Source organism: Sprattus sprattus (assembly GCF_963457725.1).
Source record: "Sprattus sprattus genome assembly, chromosome: 16".
NCBI lineage: Eukaryota > Metazoa > Chordata > Actinopteri > Clupeiformes > Clupeidae > Sprattus > Sprattus sprattus.
The window spans coordinates 14,100,114-14,118,943 of record NC_137914.1 but is presented as its reverse complement, the minus strand read 5'-3'; the positions used below and the strand labels follow the sequence as shown (position 1 = coordinate 14,118,943).

Sequence of the window (18,830 nt, the reverse complement as noted above, 5' to 3'; positions counted from 1 at the left end):
GGTTAGTTGTATGTGTATGGTGCTCATGTCTTAGGGTTAGTTGTATGTGTATGGTGCCTATGTCTTAAGGTTAGTTGTATGTGTATGGCGCTCATGTCTTAGGGTTAGTTGTATGTGTATGGTGCCTATGTCTTAAGGTTTGTTGTATGTGTATGGTGCGTTGTCAGTTCTCCAGTTGTTCAACTCATGCCATGCTCCCATTCTTCCTTAGGCACTGGTCGAGATGGGTATTCCAACGAGGCCGAAGAGGGTGAAGAAGAGGGGGAGGAGGAGGAGGAGGATGGTGGGGAAGGGGACGAGGGGAGTGGGGGTGATGAGAAGGGGGGGATGGGAAACGACGATGAGATGAATGGGGGGAGGAAGCTGGCCCGCACAGAAACCCTCCAATCCACCACCAGCATCACCTCCACGGCCACGCAGAAGAAGAAGAGCCAGCATGCTAAAAAACAGGTGCAGGGCAATCAGCAGGTCCAGAGAGCACCCAGGGCCCTCTACTGCCTCAAGCTCAACAACCCTATCCGCCGGGCAGCTCTCTCCATCGTGGAGTGGAAGTATCCTTTAACTCACAGCAAGCGTGGTGTTCTACAGTTCTGCAGAATGCATTAATAATATTTTTCATCATAGCTGTTGTGAACACAATTTCAAAATGATGCAGCATCTGTTGAAAGGTGCCCTCCGATTTTTTTTCCTCACAAAAAAGGTCTGTTTTGCTGACATTTATTTTACGTGTGCAAGACTCATTTAAATACTCCATTGTAAACAGGTCATTTAAAAATCCATGCTTAATAGGCATATATAACCAATTCATAAAAGAATACGGCATGAGTATTTTGATTGGTAATACATATGTTTTAGTAGCTTAAAAGTAGCAACCAAGTAATCAGCTTTGAGAGTTGACTGTAATTACAGTTTGACCGTAAAGTCAAAATGAAGTCGCCAGATCACAATATACAGGCGGATCATAAAATGTTTGGGGTTTTCGCATCCCAGATGGCCGGTGTGATAAAAGATTACTTTGTGTGGCTTTGGCTGCAAATTCCCAATGTCAGAGGAGGGGTGAGTAAAAGGAGGGCTTAATCTGACGTGTGCTGCTGTCTTAAGTTCTGTGTCAGGGAGACACAGTCCCTTGAGTAAGAACCTGATACCCGTCCCCTCACCCAGCAGAAGGGCCACCATTCCTTGACCTTTCTCCTCCAGACCGTTTGACATCTTCATCCTTGTGGCTATCTTCGCGAACTGTATGGCTCTGGGTGTGTCCAAGCCTTTTCCCGAAGATGACTCTAACGCCACCAACCATGACCTGGTACATAACTTTGATTTCTACAAGAGTGTGTCTGCTCAAGTTCTGAGTTTTGTTTTTAAGAATGCTTTAGAAATACAGTGTTGTCGTTCACCATCTGTAATGCATGTTATATAATAAACTGTAAGGTTTTACAGTTTTGTTCCTTTACAGAACATTAGTTCATGGATTACTTAACATGCATTTCAGTATAAATACACTGTGTTAAATCCAGATGTTTATGATTTGTATATGTTAATTATTGAATCGTGCTTTGCATTTAAGATCGCCTAACAAACGCTGTGCAAGTCTTCCTAACATGAAAAGATATTTGACTTTTGCATGCTTCAACAAACATGAAGTGATATCATCTGCTGTAGTCAATGCTTTTTTCATGTTGACTTCTCTTAACTGCTAAAATGTGGCCTTGTGTTTACACAAATAGAGTAGATTCTGTTTAGCAAGGGCTTGAATGAAATGCACAAATTGAACCGAGCACCAGCACCTGCTGACCTGTGAGAGAGGCACAGGTCAGCGACATTAGTGAGTGATTTTAATGTTAGAAGGTCTGTCTCTTACAGTCCAGATGTGATAGTTGGAAGAGTAAAGAAGGACTGGTTATGTGACAGAGATAACCCCAGGCGTAAAATGTTTTGCATGGGCTCCAGGCAATGTAGCATAGAAAATGTTGTCCTCTAAATAAGGTCAGGTGAGACACCGATCTCATTGAATGTGGTCGGCTAACTGAGCCGGATGTAACGGTAGCCAGTGAGTACAGTGCTGTGTAGTAAATAAACCTCTCACCCTGACACCTTCAGGGACCCCATGGGTTTGAGCCTCCTTCCTTGAATGCTCCCCTCCCATGCCTGAGTGTTATGTTAGCCAGCAGGTACAGTGCTGTGCAGTGAGTGAACCTCACTTCCTGACACTTTAAGAGATGCGCTAGGGTCATATGCTAGCACTCATGAGTTTTAGCCTCTTTGCTAGCACGCCCGGCTCACATGTCTGAGGTTGTGAGTTCGAGTCCGTTGCAGAACTGCGCTTGCACGAAAACACTGCTCAACTCTTCAGGATTTTTCCCCAGTGCTGCAGGGAACTGCCGCATTTGTTATGGTCTTCCGGTGATGCGTGACTCTCTGTGAGAAAATTGATTCTCGAGCCGGAGAGCAGGGGCATCATTCACACGGACCTGTTTGCAACAGTTGAATGGACATCTCTTGACTGCGTGCTGCCTCTTGCCCTGCTTGCCATTCCTGTTTCATAATCATACACAACACTAAGCAAGTGACCAATGCCGATGCACAGAAAGTTGAGGGCTCCTGGATGGAGCACAGGAACGAGTTACATTCGGTAGACATGACTTTTATCACAAACGGTTGAAAGTGTAGTGAGTGCTTATCTACATTCCTCTAGGAGGAAATGTTTCCCAGTTTAATTGTTATTTTATGACAGGGACAGTATTTCACACCTTGCACATTTACTTTACACTGTAACTGTTATATGAAAATCACTTTGCGTACTCTATTGTATACACTGTTACTCTTGTGTACCTATGCCCTTGGTGTTGCCATTACCTATCCGTGCTTTTTTAGCTAAGGGAATGTTGTCAGCAAAGCTTGAGTAGTTACATTTCATCAGGGCTTGTGCTTCTCTTTGCTTGATACCATGACCCTGACTTCACTATTTCCTAGCTTTCCCTGCCCAGTTACAAGAATATTAGACACACTGAATGAGTCCAGCCAGCTTCTTGACTTGGTTTCTGGTGGACAATCCTGACTGGCTTTTGAGTAATGGTTAATAAATAGGAATATCTTTTTGTGTGTTTAGCAGGACACTTGAAAAAGAAAGTACATCTTTAGTCAAATGAGCATGTCCTCTGATGTGTTTTGGGTGTGCTGAAATTGCCGGTGCTTACTTGAAAAGATGTCAGTGTAACACTCATGGGCCGGAAAGCCTGTGTCACGTAGTGCTGGTTATACCTGATCTCGAGAGGCACAGAGCCATAATTTGGATCCATGCTGGTGTGTGAATTGGCATGAGGTGAATTTAGGGAGAGATGGGGATAAAAAAACACTAATTTACCAATTTACAGTTCAGATAAGGATATGAACTGCAATGCATTTGCGAGAGAAAGATTTTACTTGTTGACAACACCACACCAATTTACAGTTCAGATGAGGATATAAACTGGAATCCATTTTCGAGAGAAAGATTATACTTGTTGTTGACAAGTGCCTGCTTTTAGTTAGGGATGGATGTTTGTAATGCTGCATATGATATGGGAACTGGGTAGTGGTTAATGCAGCAAAAGTGATTATAGGCCTGGCTTACAGTGTATTGGAATTTAACACTTTTTGTCAATAATTCAAATCCAGTTCATTCATGTTCATAGCGATAATGTATTTAATATTATATCATAATTTCAAAATATTGTTTTGTTATGAGGATATGATAACGTCTCATTGCAAAGCATACTCTGCCACGTTCCCTATCCAGCTGGCTTACTGCATGCTGTGATGACACAGTGGTTTTGTCCTTCTCACATCGGCCATGACATGCAGGTCCCACAGTTTCACAATGCTGGACCTCGTCCCCCTCATTCATACTGTCAGGTTTTATGCTTGATTGAAATGTCAGATCTCTGTCACCTCAAAAGGGTAGTGCCTGGTCCATGATGCCTGTCGTCCTCCTCTGACAGATACGTTTGACTGCTGCAGTCCTCCTTGACATTATGTGAATCCCCATTGGTATTACAGTACAGTGCACACATTCTGATCTCTCCATCTGGATGTATACTCTTCTGCAAGGCCTCCCATTCTAATTGAGATGGCATTTGTTTAACAGTGTGTGATTAAAGAAATGCTTTGGGCAACATTCAGTTTTAGTACAGTGCACTGCCACTGATTAATATTTCAATGATGCCAAGTGCTAATGTCTAATTTGCTCTCATGAAATGCAGATTGCTGTTGATATCAAATAAAACGCCTCTTTACAATGCCATTCATGATAGGCCCTAGTTAACATGATAGTTTGGTATTATTTGCAAGAGCGACTGTTGGAATAACAAGACATTTAATTTCAAATCTTGGACTAGTATAGACTAATATTCTGAGAAAGAATATCAGCTCTACAGTATTCCCACGCATTAGACCTCTCGAAGTGAAAAATATAGTAAAGTACCCAAGTGAAAAAAGCCTACCAAATCCCACTGTAAGTCTTATATAATTATATAATTTATATTATTTTTGCCAGTAAATACCATTGGGCAACACTGACCAGTTTTACAGAAATTCACAAATTCAGAAACCCCAAATGCACTGTAAACCAGCATTCAAAGCCCTTTAGTCTGGAGTTTATGTAAGGATATCTTAGTGTTTGCTTTAGCCCCAGTGGGGAAGGTATAAATTCACCCGAGGATTGTTTCTGAAGTTGCATCTGTTTCCATCATTTTCCCCCTGTGCTCACTCTCTCACACACACGCAAAGGGAGGAGCTTAAGGGCTATGGGCTGTGTGGTTTTGTCTAAGTCAAGTCACGTGACTGTGGGAAGTAAACAGCACATCAGCCTGAATCTATGTATTGTCCTGCATGTGCAACCCTGTGCTGAGGTCCTACTTTATAAAGGGAAAACAGAAAGCACTGTAAACAGCACGTTACAGGTTGTGTTGAAGATGAACACATTCACTGTGCAACGCCTTTTATGGCTTTGTGTGTTTAACCAGCAGACTCCACTACCTTTAGTCATGGGAGATTATAATCACACAGAGTGCATCAAATTTGATCCAATAAAAAGCTTTGAATCATTCTGTCCATCGTTCCCTATGTGAGCATTTTTTTCTTACCCGGCAGTGGCCACACACCAATTCCTCAGCACCTTCTTTCCCCATCGCTTTTTTTAACCCTGTGTGTGTTATCCCTGATCTCTCTCCCTCCCACTCTATCTCGCTCTCTCTCTCTTCTTCGCTCTCTCTCGCTCTCTCTCTCCTCCTGCGGCGATTGGGGGTTTTAGCCGCTGCCTCTGTGTCCTCCAGGCAGTCAAAGATCATCCCAGGATTAGCAACTCTGCATCAGCCAAATTAAATGTATGTTTTCCCCTGGGCTAAACTGAGGCCTACAAGTGGTCATTGCTAATTATTGTTAGAGGAGGCAGGCCATGGCACGAATCACGCTAGCTCTGCAAAATCACTGGCATATCCATCCAGCTGTATGGATTCAGGCTCTGGTGGAGAATGAATGTAGTTGAAGTTGAATGTTGCTCACGTGTAACTGCCGAGCACATCAGTTGCATCCTACAGATGACTGTCATTTGATAGTTTCTAAGGGTGTAGTGTATATCTTTATGATGAAATGGGTACAGGTATGCTGACCCATTAGAACTGATAGAAGGTGAAGGGATGAGAGCTTATTGCTAAAGGGAAAGATATAGTTTGAACAGAAATAATATAGTGAATATAGTTTACTATTTGACATAATAATGATTATAATGCATGAAAAGGCTCTGGTTTGTGAGATCAGGACCATGGACAGCGATATATCCCTTTATATCTGCTTCACTTAGTGCCCCTCTCTTTTTAGAAACCTCGGGCAACTGGTGAAGAGTAATATGTTTCTTGCCACACAATATTAATCTCCAAATGGGATGCTTTTTGGAATGCAAAACTTGGAAAGTCCCTCTGTGCAGTGCAGCTGTCATTCAGTTCATGCTTTGTTTCAGGGGACATTGTTACATAATAATAGTATCCCAGCTTTTCTGCTGCTCAGCCTCAGATTTTTTAGTTTTTCCAAATGCAGCCCTTTCTTTTTGTCTGCTGTTTCCTGTTTGAGCGGTGGGTATAACAGTTGTCATGGTTTCGCAAAGGGCATAAAGGCTAAAGCCAGCAATCTCACCGCCTGCCAGAAAGACCTGGAGGCGATGCAAGGGGTGACAGGGGTGCAGGTAATCAGAAAGCCCAGAAAGGAGGTAAAGAGTGAGTGATGGAAAGGGAGTGGATGGGGGGAGAGAGAGAGAGAGAGAGAGAGAGAGAGATTGTAACTGCCTGTTCGTTTGACTGCTCTAAATGCTTTAGGTCCTGTTAAGCAGCTTATTCTCCCTCCCCCCTTTCACTCTGTCTCTTTCCCCCTCTCTCCACCTCACTTCCCTCTTTTCCCCTCAGTATCTCTCTCCTCCCACCTCTGTGTGGATGTGCACGCCTCTGTGCATGTGTGTGTGTGTGTGTGTGTGTGCTGTGGACGCATCACATGGGGTGGTAGGCGGGGGGGAGAAGAAGTGTGTGTGTGTGTGGGGGGGGGGGTCATGTTTTCTGTGCCAGTGGATCCTCTCTCAGTCCATATTGTATTATACCATATGAGTAATCTTTTCTGATCACTGTGTTGTGCATACATTCTTATACCCGCTGTGCCCAATGAAATAAGATCGCATTACAATATGTCTCTCATTGCAAAACAGCATGGGCGCTGCAAATGTAGCATGACAAGGGAACTGGGCCGTGTCCACATGTGTTCTGTCAGTGGAATAGCACATACATATGTTCCTTTCTCGCGGCATAGTGAGAAGAGAGAGTCCGCTCGCAGGCACAGAGTACAGGGCCGGCTTGTGCCCTCTTGCAGTCCATCAGAACACATTGCATCAGTATGGTTCCGTGATTATTACCCCCTATCCCATGAGCCTTAGCGCCGCCGTGCGATACAGATGGTCTCCTCAGAGCCGTGTTTGCGTTGCTCTGTTTACCTCGGTGTGTGTCCGTGTGTGTGTGTGTGTGTGTGCTTGTGCGTGTGCACACAGGTGTGTGTGTGAGGGTGTGTGTGTGTGGACACATATGTCCATGTGTGTATCTGTGCATGAATACATGAGTGTGTGAACGTGTCAGCCACTTGTGAGTGTGTGTGTGTGTGTGTGTGTGTGTGTGTGTGTGTGTGTGTGTGTTTGTGTGTGTGTTTGTGTGTGTGTGTGAAGTGAGAGAGAGAGCGATGTGCAAGAATGTTTCTGAGAATGTGTTCATATGCGCGTGTATACATAGGGCTTCGCTTGCCTTGGCTTGGCTTGTGTGCCAATCTGCCCAGACAGGACTATGGGCATTGGATGATGACAGATTGGTAATCCTTTGAAATGCTCTCAAATTCCCCCTTACCCATTTTAAAGTCTGGCTCACCCCAAGTCGACCATGTCCACACTAAACTCCCCGCTGCCAAATAGTACACTAGTCATGCGAGCGTGCTTTATACAGTGGGAGATCATTGCATTATGATGTGCACTTAAAAAAAAACATGTCAAACACACACACACACACAAACGTGTGCGAGGGATACCAGTGGAGTGGTAGCCATTTTGAGTTCATGTTCTGGTTGAGTTCATGTTGCCATTCAGAAATCGGAATTTAAGTCACTTACGCTGTTCAAAATCACATCAGCAGCAATGAAATGACCCAGGGCTTGAAACATCTGGATGGATGCTTGGATGGATGGATGCTAGAAAGGAAGCCTAGATAGATGAATGAATAATGTTACATTATTAGACTAGTGGTTATTTACATTAAGAGTTATTTGCAGGATGTGATGTGTAACAATAACCATAACAACAAATCATTTAAATGAAATATTATCATTGAAGTTGTGAAGCAGTTGATCTCATATCTCAGAAAACACCTAGATAAGCAGAGCCACCATTCAGTCACAAAGAGCTATCACAAATAAATGTAAACAATTGTGATGTATATGTCAAAATAGACACAGTTCTGGTCAATTGTAACTCTCTATTTTCCTCTTTCTTTGATCACAGGAACAAGTGGAGTATGTCTTTCTCATCATTTTCACCATTGAAACCTTCCTGAAGATTCTTGCCTACGGTCTAGTCATGCACCCAAGCTCATACATCCGCAATGGCTGGAACTTGTTGGACTTTGTCATTGTCATTGTCGGGTATGTGTGCTTTCAGCGAGGATTGCCTGACCTTCCAGTTGCAATGAGTGTTTTCATTTTATTTTTGATGATGATCTTTCTCTCTCTTTCTATCTCTCTCTCTCTCTCTCTCTCTCTCTCTCTCTCTCTCTCTCTCTGTCTCTCTCTGTCTCTTTTTCACTTCATTGCCAGGGATGTCCGTTGTGTGCTAATTCTCATATTGTTTTCTCATATCATCAGTTATTTATTTGTTTACTTAATCATCTGTTTTAAGAGCTCTTAGCCTGGTTCCTGTTTGTCGTCTTTCATTACTGTGCCCTCTTCTCTCCTTTTGCGTCCTCCACCTCCTCCCTCACATCCCTCTCTCTCTCTCTCTCTCTCACCCGGTCTCTCGCTCTCTTGCTCTCTCTCCTCCCCTCCTCCCACACCCTCTCTCTCCCCTTTGCACTCTTTCTCCTGGATTATCTAGACCGATCTGGCTGACAGTCTTTATAATGCAACCCCCCCCCCCCCCCACTCTCTCTTTCTCTCTCTCTCTCTCTCTCTCTGTCTCTCTGTGTCCTGTCCCTGTTTGTCTCTTAATCTGTCCTAGACAGACTTGGCTCTACTCTCAATTTTACACACAAGGATTTCTCTGGCTCTACATCTTTTTTTTTCAGTGGATGTGTGTGTGCGTGCCTGCATGCCTGTGTGTGTGTGTGTGTGTGTCAGTGTGTGTGTCAGTGTGTGTGTCTGGGGTGGGGCATTAGGGTCACCAGCCTGTGTATTAGTGAAAATCTGTTTTATGTAGTCCAACACAATATGTGCATGTAAGTCAGGAAAAAGCAGTGCGGCATTTCTACTTCCCTCTGAGGTGCCTTACCTCCATTACAAATACATTCGACAGTACAATGCAGGGCATCCGTTAGCAATATGCTATTTAGTATAGTAAAGCAAGGGTGGTGGTGTATGCATTTATGTAAACAAAAAATGGTGCTTGGACTCTTTAGAAAGCTGATACCCACTGCTCTGCTGATTAAGTGCAAAAAGTGCAAAGGTGGCCTTGAAAGAACCATTTTTGTCGCTGGGGACTTTAATCCTTGCACTTTGAGATCTGTACATCTGCACCTGAACCTGGACCTGAACCTGAACCCTGAACCACACAATGTATGTGGAAGCCCTTATGAACTTGACAATTTGACAAAGGGACAGCCCTAAACACTCATGGATTCCCAAGTACACCCTAGTCATCAAACACATGCAACCCACGACAAAGACTGACTGGAGTGTGTTTGCTGCCCAGGCCATCACAGCCTCTCAGGTTAACATTGACACATACACCAACTCCATCCTGGATCACATTAACAGGAGTGACAACACACACAAAAATAAGAACTTGAAGTCCTGGATGAACAGAGAGATTCACCCCCTGCTCAAGGCAAGTTATGCAGCGTTTATGGCTGCAGAGCGGAAGGCTTACAGCTTAGCCAGGGCCAACCTGAGGAGAGGAATCTTCCGGGCTAAACACTGTTACACACAGCGGATTGAAAAGCATTTCAACACCTCTGACCCTCTGACAATCACAGACGTCAAGCCACCCAGCACTGCGCCCCCGACCAGCTCTGCCTCCCTCCTCCACGAGCTCAACTACTTCTACGCTCGCTTTGACCAGGGAAATAAGGAGGTCATCCTCAAAGCAAATCTACCACCCGATGAGCAGCCTTTCAGACTCTCTACCTCAGATGTTTAGCCTGAGCGAGATGAATGCAGCTGGCCCTGATGGAATAACTGGCCATTTGCTTAGAGCCTCTGCTAGGCAGGGTGTTTATGGATATTTTCAACATGTCCCTGGCCCAAGCAGTTGTCCCCACTAGTTTCAAGACCATCACTATCGTGCTGAAGCACTCCACTGCTACGGCCCATCATTTTTGGGTGGGCTTTTTGCCTTTTATCGGATAGGACAGTGAAGGTTTTAAACAGGAAATGAGATGAAGAGAAGAGGTGGGGAGTGGGATCGGGAAATGACAGCGGGTCAGATTCGAACCCGTGTCTCCGTGGGCATTCAAGCCTGTATATGGTCGGGGCAACTGCTTGCACCATAGTGCCCCCAGCCCATAATGACTTCTGTCCTATAGCACGCACCCTTGTCATCAGCAAGTGCTTCGAGAGAATGGTTCTTCACACTTGAAATCCCGACTTCCGGCGGGCTAGGAGCCGTGCACACACACACACACACACACACACACACACACACACACACACACACACACACACACACACACACACACCACCCCCAACCCCCATCTATGGAGCTGTTGTAGAGCGTGTGTCAAGCTTCCGTCTCCTTTGCGTCCACATCTCCAATGATCCCACTTGGTACCTGAACTCCTCCATCCTGGTCAAAAGGAGTAGAGCCTTTACTTCCCACGGAGCATTAAGAAAGCTCACCTGTGTCCCGGGATACCGGTGGACCTCTACTGCTTTACCATTTAGATCTCAGCGTGGTATGGCAATGGCCACGCATAAGACTGTAAAGCACTCCAGCAGGTTGTGAAACCCCCAGTTACCCGCCATAGAGACCATTTACTGTATCACAAGCGCCGCCTTGGTAGGATGAGAAACATCATCAAGGATGCCTCTTGGACTTCTCACCCTCCTCCCATTCGGCAGGCGTTACAGGAGCCTCCACTCTGACATCAGCAGACTCAGGAATAGGCTCTTCCCTGAGGCTGTGACCCTGCTCATCTCCACACCACCACTCTAATAGCATCGTTGCACTCATTACTGCACAGTTCACAGTACTTTTACAAACATGTTCTTTGCACTATTCATATTTTGCACAGACTGAACCACCTACACTGTTCAAATAATGTTACGGTGCAAAATACCAACTGTACGTGTTTTTTATACTCTGCATAATTACTCTACACACTACATATGATGTTCATACTGTTCATACAACCCTACATTTGCAGTCACTATTCTCGAACAATGTCCACTTCTCTGTCCAATATACATATTTATAATATTTACATATATATACTATATTTATGTTTGTATGTTGTAACACCATTGTAAGATACAGCATCACTTATGCTGTAGTACTTACTTTTCATGCACTTATCTGTAAAGAATACTATATTTTTACAATATTGGTTGGATGCTAACTGCATTCCATTGGCTTTGTACCCATACTCTGCATAATGACAGTAACGTTGATTCTAATCAAAGTTAATTTAATCTAATGCAGCATGTAGTACACTTTTTAGTATAACATAAAGCTTGTAAAGACAGCCCACTATTCAGATAATATAGAACACTACCATCATTGTAAAGGACTGTTCAGTGTAAAACACCTTTCATAAATACAGAACAACCTTTAATCAAACATTTTCGAATAGAAGCTTTAACATTCTGTGTCATGCTGTGCAGATCAGCTGAAGAACTTGGTCCTTGTGGGATAGGGATGTTGCACCTGTAATGAGCTCAGTCAGTAATGGCCTGTTATGTGTGTGTGTGCCCCTGCAGATTGTTCAGTGTGGCTCTGGAGACCATGACCCACAAGTCAGACGTGGTGGTGACCCACCACGTGCCAGGCAAACCAGGCGGGCTGGACGTCAAAGCCCTGCGTGCCTTCAGAGTGCTCCGGCCCCTGAGACTGGTATCAGGAGTGCCCAGTGAGTGTCCTCTGCTCTGTGTGTGTGTGTGTGTGTGTGTGTGTGTGTGTGTGTGTGTGTGTGTGTGTGTGTGCGTGTGTGTGTGCGCCAGTGTGCAAACTCGTTTTTTTTTTTTAACTCAATTTATATGATTTGTCCTATTTAAGGTATACGCTCTCTAAATGCAGTGGTCGGAGAGGTATCCTTGCAAGTAGCATGTAGAAGTGTAGTGGCCAACATGCAAATTCATCTTTGGTAAGCTTCATGTGGCCCCGCTGGATGTAGTTTGTAGTTCTTTTTTGGTTTATTTATTCCTTTGCTCATGAAGGACCCACTGTTGCCTGCAGGCATATTTATGTCACTGGCAACAGTGGACAGAATGCCGTCTCAAACCGAAGCCAAGCGTATTCTCCACCCTGGCACCGCTTACACGCTTTGAAGAACCATAATAAAGGTTACCACCTTGAGGTGGTGCACTTGTGTGGCGTATCAATCACGGGGAAGCTTGGTGGCTCGGGCTGGCATGGCCTGTCTCCCTTTTCTGAGGGAGGTGGAGTCGGGCAGCGTGACTAAGTTTGAATCATAAACGAGCTCCTTTGGAGGCATTTCAGACCTGACTCATCTTTGCAGTGCCCCGGGCCACTTCATGTTACGCTTAATGGAAACACAAGAGGCATTCGGATGTCACAACAAGTGTGTGGAGTCAAGGGAAAGAAAAAAAATACACACACACACAGCTTTTGAGGTCAGCAAGAGTTGTACAGAGCACCATGTAGTAGTTTTTAGGAGATGGGAAGAAAATGTTTAAGCTGAATTAAAATGAATGTTATAATGAAGGTTATTATGGATAAAGAAAATAGTAAAAAAAAAATATCTATTTATATTTAGAAATCTCAATCATACTTAGGTTAGGATTCATGGAGGATGTATAAAACAAATATTTTCCCTTTCTCCCTTAACTGATATCAATGTCATCAGTGCCAAACTCAGCATTTCCCATGGATGTGATGCTAAATTGTGCTAATAACAATAACAGCTGCAAGCATTTTTAAATGTATGTTTCTCATCTCCCTATATTGTATGAAAATGAATATCAGCTGAATTGATGGGATCATGCAAGTAGCACCTGACTAAATGCTTTCGTTGTGTCCAGGTCTGCAGATTGTGTTGAACTCCATCATGAAGGCCATGGTACCCCTGTTGCACATCTCCCTGCTGGTCCTCTTCGTCATCATCATCTACGCCATCATCGGCCTGGAGCTCTTCATCGGACGCATGCACAAGACCTGCTTCTTCATTGGCACAGGTTTACTCTTTCACCTTTTGGTTACGTTCATCCCGCTTTCATCCCCTGATTTTATCCCCAGCTAACAAACATAAAAATTCAAGAGGCACAGTACTACAGTGTGTTCTCAGTAGTACAAATCTATTCCCAACAGCTTTTCTTTTCTGTTAACGCTTTTCTCCTTCTCTCCTCCTCTCAGAGGACTACGCCGATGACGACCCTTTGCCGTGTGCGTTTGCCGGTAACGGCCGTCAGTGTATGGTGAACGGCTCTGAGTGCAAAGGGAGGTGGGACGGCCCCAACAACGGCATCACCAACTTTGACAACTTTTTCTTCGCCATGTTGACGGTCTTCCAGTGCATCACCATGGAGGGCTGGACCGACGTGCTCTACTGGGTACTGCACACACACAGCTCTGGCCTGCTCCCATTTCGCTGTGCCTTTATGACAGAAATGCACCCAAAAAAAGGAATGAAATAATGAATCAGTGTGTTTTCTCCTTCCCTTTTGCTCGCTTGAACATTGTCCTCCCTGAGCGAAGCCTAACACGTGTCTGTGTTTTTCCCCCCTTTTCTCCCTTTCCACATTTCTCTCTCTCTCTCTTTATCTATTTATCTCTCTCTATCCATTTCTCTCTCTCTCTCTATTTCTCTCTCACAAACACGCTCACACAAAATATACATGTACACACTTTGCTTTGAGTAGATGAATGATGCCATTGGGTTTGAATTGCCTTGGGTCTACTTCGTGAGTCTCGTCGTCTTTGGGTCCTTCTTCGTGCTTAACCTTGTGTTGGGTGTGTTGAGCGGGTAAGTATTACAGGGATCGAGCTTCTGTCTATTTGTGTGTCTGTGTTTGTATATGGTGCGTTACGTAGTTACGCGTACCATATTTCTGTGGATTTTGCCAAGGTACACTATCAGCAGGAAGAACAAGATAACCAGTTGTTTATTCTTATTATAAGTCTTCGTACTGAGAAAGAGCAATTGTGTGCATGTCTAAACATTGTGTGTATATGTATGCCTGTGTGTGTGGGTGGGTGGGTGGGGGGGGGGGGGGGATTACAGTGTGTGTGTGTGTGTGTGTGTGTGTGTGTGTGTGTGTGTGTGTGTGTGTGTGTGTGTGTGTGTGTGTGTGTGTGTGTGCACGTGCATGACAAAGACTGTGTGTTTGGGTATGTCTGGGTTGTGCATCAAAATGTGTGGGCTAGGAAGTATGCTTATGTATGTGTGTGTGTTTGTGTGTCTGTGTGTGTGTGTGTGTGTGTGTGTGTGTGTGTTTGTGTGTGTGTGAGTGTGTGTGTGTGTGTGTGTGTGTGTGTGTGCACGTGCATGACAAAGAGTGTGTGTGTGTTTGGGTATGTCTGGGTTGTGCATCAAAATGTGTGGGCTAGGAAGTATGCTTATGTATGTGTGTGTGTGTGTGTGTGTCTGGGTGAGCATGTGCGCCTGACTGGCTGTGTAACGGCGCGTGATGGGTGTGTGTCACGCAGAGAATTCTCCAAGGAGCGAGAGAAGGCCAAGGCGCGTGGGGACTTCCAGAAGCTGCGGGAGAAGCAGCAGATGGAGGAGGACCTGAGTGGCTACATGGACTGGATCATGCAGGCCGAGGACATCGACGAGGAAGACGAGGATGGAAATAAACGTAAGCCAGAGCCAAACGTATGACAGAGAACACATACAAGGAGCACGAACACGCTAAAATATGGGGACATGCCCGGACCCATACACACACAGACACAAGCACAGGCTCACTCACATTCACACACGGCGTCGCACATAAACACACGGGCAGGAGCACATACACGCACACATTCACGCACGAACACACGGGAACAAGCGCACGTGCAAACACACACACACACATGCTCACATGCAAAAAGGCATCATGAAATGTGTGGGCATCATCACAACACTCACCCTGATGCTCACGATCACTCACACTGAGCTGCATATACACGTCTCGCAGACACTGATCAGACAGACAAACATACTCTCTCACACACACACGCACACACAAACACACACACACACACACACACACAAAAGGATGATTTGCATACATATTCATCATAATCTGTAGCATGAAACTGACCATTCACGCATCCATGCTCCCAAATATGTGCACGCAAGCATTCACAAACACAAACACAAAAGTTGTGCCTACACCCCAACCCCCCCCACACACACACACACACCCGCGCACACACACTGACAGTCACACACCTTCAATTATTGTGCCTTCATCCCCCTCACACACACACACGCGCAAACATACACACCACACACACACACACACACACGCACACGCACACACACACACAAACACAAACAAATAAACACACACACACCACTCAAAGCCACCAAGGCCGCAAGGTGAGAATGTGAGTGTGTGTGTGTGTGTGTTTTTCTGTGTGAGTGTGTATGAGAGTGTGTGTGTGAGTGTGTATGATTGTGTGTGAGTGTATGCAGCCCCCTGCGGCTGGTGCTGTCACGTTTCTCATGGCTCTCTCGCTTCTCCACAGGCCCATCCCTGCGTGACCTCTCCGGCAAGAAGAGGGGCAGCAAATTCGGCTGGTTCAGCCACTCCAACGAAACCCACGGTAGCTCCCCCCCCCCCCTTCCCCCCTTCCCACCACTACCACAATCCCACCCCTGACTCCAGATGTGGCGGGGGGGCTTTGCCCTGCCTCGCTCCAAATATAGCAGCCGGCCCAGCTGACGTTGACATGCTCGCTCTCATTTGTAGTATCCCGATCTAATCTGGGCCTCACTCTCAATTCCTGCTCTCGATAGATGTTTGACCCTGTTTCAAATAGATTGGCTGTTTTTTTCTCCTTCCTCCACAAGAAATCTGTGTCAGTGTGTTTGACATGCAGTTACATCTCACTGGCCAATTTCTTGTTTTTTGTCTTTTCTTCTCCCCCCCCCCCTTTCTTTCTCTCTTTTTCTCCTATTTTTCTCTCCCTTCTTCTAGCAAGTCTCCCTGCCAGTGAAACAGGCTCAGAGAACACAGAGAACATTGAGGAGGAGGAGCACACTGATTGCTGTACCCTATGCTGGTAACACACACACCAATATCACTTCAACCTTTAACCTCTTCTGCCACTGTCCAAAGGACAAGATAAGCCATCTGTTGTCTGATGTTATGTCCGCCTTAAACACATTTTGGGTAGTTGTATAGTAATGGTGCTGCTGTTACTGTTGTTGTTATTGCCGTCTGTGGTCACGCTCCACTGATTTCAGATTCTGCGTTCTGTGCTTTTTGTCTCGTCTCTCTGTGGCTCTTTTTCTTAGTGCGCGTGTGATGAGAATCCCATGCTGGTGAGTACACGCATGCTGAGAACCCCTACATGGAGGGGACTGGCTGGAGCTGAATGGCGCTTAAGGGCAACATGTAATGCTAATGGGACGAAATAAGGTTGCACTTCGGCTGTCATATTGTAGCTAAATTGAATCAAACGCTGCATCACATGTGACCTCGCTCGTGCCGTCCAGCCAGCATGGCTCCATGTGTTGGTCACTTGATGCGCGGTCTGCAACCATGTTTAAGTTGCGTTTGCGTGTTTGTGCGTGTGTGTGCGTGTGTGTGTATGTGACTGCGTGTTTTCCTCACTCAGTCGAGCACTGAGGCGCTGGAATCGTGGGATTAGGAGGAACTGCCGAACAGCAGTGAAGTCGGTCACCTTCTACTGGGTGGTTCTCCTCCTGGTGTTCCTGAACACGGCCCTGAGCGCCTCGGAACACTACAACCAGCCTGACTGGCTCACCGACGTCCAGGGTAAGCATGTTTCCAACAGTACAGCACAGGCATTCGTTTCACATATCAAGTCATTTAATAAATGATTCTGTTCAGCCCAACATATACTGAAAATACACTAAATATATCACTTTTTTAATTTGAACTGCATTGTATGCTTTGTGAGTGCACTTTTTGTCTCTGCTATTTTCACTGAATGAACTCCAGTGGTGTTACTGGTCCTTATCATTGCATTAATGATATACACTAAATATACCCCCACTTGTTTGGGCTACTCTTATTGTTATTGTTAATCATAATAAACGTTATGCAATGATGTTACCACCACTTTGGCTTCCTGGTTCCCCGGGTCATTCATCATATGATTTCGCCATTGCTGTGACCTTGGCCTTAATCCACCATTTGAGCTGCGTCTCTCCCTAAACCCTTCCATCCTTTCTCTCTCTGTCTCCTCCCCATCAGACATCGCCAACAAGGTCCTTCTCTCCCTCTTCACGGTGGAGATGCTCCTGAAGATGTACAGCTTGGGCCGTCAGGGGTACTTTAAGGCGTTCTTCAACCGCTTCGACTGCTTCGTGGTGTGCGGCGGGATCATGGAGACGGTGCTGGTGGAACTAGAGATCATGCCCCCTTTGGGGATTTCTGTGCTGCGCTGCGTCCGTCTTCTCAGAATCTTCAAAGTTACCAGGTACGCCAGCGTCACTGCTTTATACCACCTTGGTAGGGAACAAAGTTACCAGGTACGCCAGCGTCACTGGTTTATACCACCTTGGTAGGGAACAAAGAAAAATCCATTATCTTGCAAGTGGTTTGGTATATGCCTTTTTATTCAAAATTCCAAATTGTATACGTATTTCATGATTCCCTCAAGTATGGTGTAGCGTGCAGTAAGTCAGAGCCATTGAATATGCATTGTTTTCAATATTTAAACTTTAAGAAATCCATCAATGTACAGAATAATAGGAATTGTCATCAGGTGAAAGTGTCCATATTCACTTCATTTATGTTTAGAGTCCAGGTTTTAATTGCGGTTCTGTGTAGTCAGGAACATGTACAATACAAGACTAAGATATGTTTGTAAATTACTATATTTATGGTATGACACTCACTGGGGTCTTGATTCCTCACCTGTGAAACTTGACCCCTGTCTGTGAAGGCACTGGGCAGCCCTGTCCAACCTGGTGGGATCTCTGCTGAACTCCATGAAGTCCATCGCCTCCCTGCTGCTGCTGCTCTTCCTCTTCCTCATCATCTTCGCCCTACTGGGCATGCAGCTGTTCGGCGGCAAGTTCAACTTCGACGAGACGCAGACCAAACGCAGCACCTTTGATGCCTTTCCCCAAGCATTGCTCACCTGTTTCCAGGTAACGATCACATTTTGGAAAACCATGACTTAAACTGAGCTGTTTGTTTTGCTTTGAGGTGTTGCCTCAAGATTCCCAGCACTTACTAGTGTCCTCAGGAATTCCACTGGAATGCTGAAAGTTGATTTCGCTATTGCTGTTTCCGCTTGCAGATCTTGACAGGTGAAGACTGGAACATGGTGATGTACGATGGCATTATGGCCTATGGAGGTCCAGTATTTCCTGGAATGATAGTCTGCCTGTATTTTGTTATTCTCTTCATCTGTGGTAACTGTATCCTTTCACCGAAGCCTATCTCACTGGAGGACAAGTAGGCAAACAACTTAAGGATAATGAATTATGAATTGCACATTTTTATTTCACAAATTTTGACTGTATTGTCAAAACCAGACCTTCTAAAATGTCAAAAGAGCATCATATGATCCCGGTTCCTCCCTGTGGACCTTAACCTGTGGCTCAGACATCCTCCTGAACGTCTTCTTGGCTATCGCTGTGGACAACTTGTCCACTGGTGGAGAAGAAGAAAAAAAAGAGTGAGTAATGTTTGGCATTTAAGAGAAAAAAGGTAACGGTTCTTGTGGTTCTACATACTACAACTTTTCTCGTACGAAAAAC

The 18,830-nt window shown here is 45.1% G+C and overlaps 1 protein-coding gene across 1 annotated transcript in view; it reads left to right on the top strand.

The window, feature by feature from the left end:
• Positions 1-231: 231 nt before the first annotated feature.
• cacna1fb (calcium channel, voltage-dependent, L type, alpha 1F subunit) overlaps positions 232-18,830 on the top strand; it is a gene marked incomplete at its 3' end in the record, with an annotated part of 39,106 nt that continues 20,507 nt past the window's right edge. The window contains exons 1-16 of the mRNA XM_080853800.1: positions 232-551; positions 1,198-1,303; positions 8,054-8,193; positions 11,680-11,828; positions 12,961-13,113; positions 13,292-13,488; positions 13,798-13,901; positions 14,585-14,736; positions 15,617-15,694; positions 16,069-16,153; positions 16,389-16,415; positions 16,712-16,872; positions 17,314-17,539; positions 18,008-18,215; positions 18,368-18,488; positions 18,676-18,748. Of these exons, the coding sequence (XP_080709926.1) occupies positions 328-551; positions 1,198-1,303; positions 8,054-8,193; positions 11,680-11,828; positions 12,961-13,113; positions 13,292-13,488; positions 13,798-13,901; positions 14,585-14,736; positions 15,617-15,694; positions 16,069-16,153; positions 16,389-16,415; positions 16,712-16,872; positions 17,314-17,539; positions 18,008-18,215; positions 18,368-18,488; positions 18,676-18,748 (2,204 nt within the window). The 5' untranslated portion in view covers positions 232-327. The remainder of the gene's footprint in view (positions 552-1,197; positions 1,304-8,053; positions 8,194-11,679; positions 11,829-12,960; positions 13,114-13,291; positions 13,489-13,797; positions 13,902-14,584; positions 14,737-15,616; positions 15,695-16,068; positions 16,154-16,388; positions 16,416-16,711; positions 16,873-17,313; positions 17,540-18,007; positions 18,216-18,367; positions 18,489-18,675; positions 18,749-18,830) is intronic.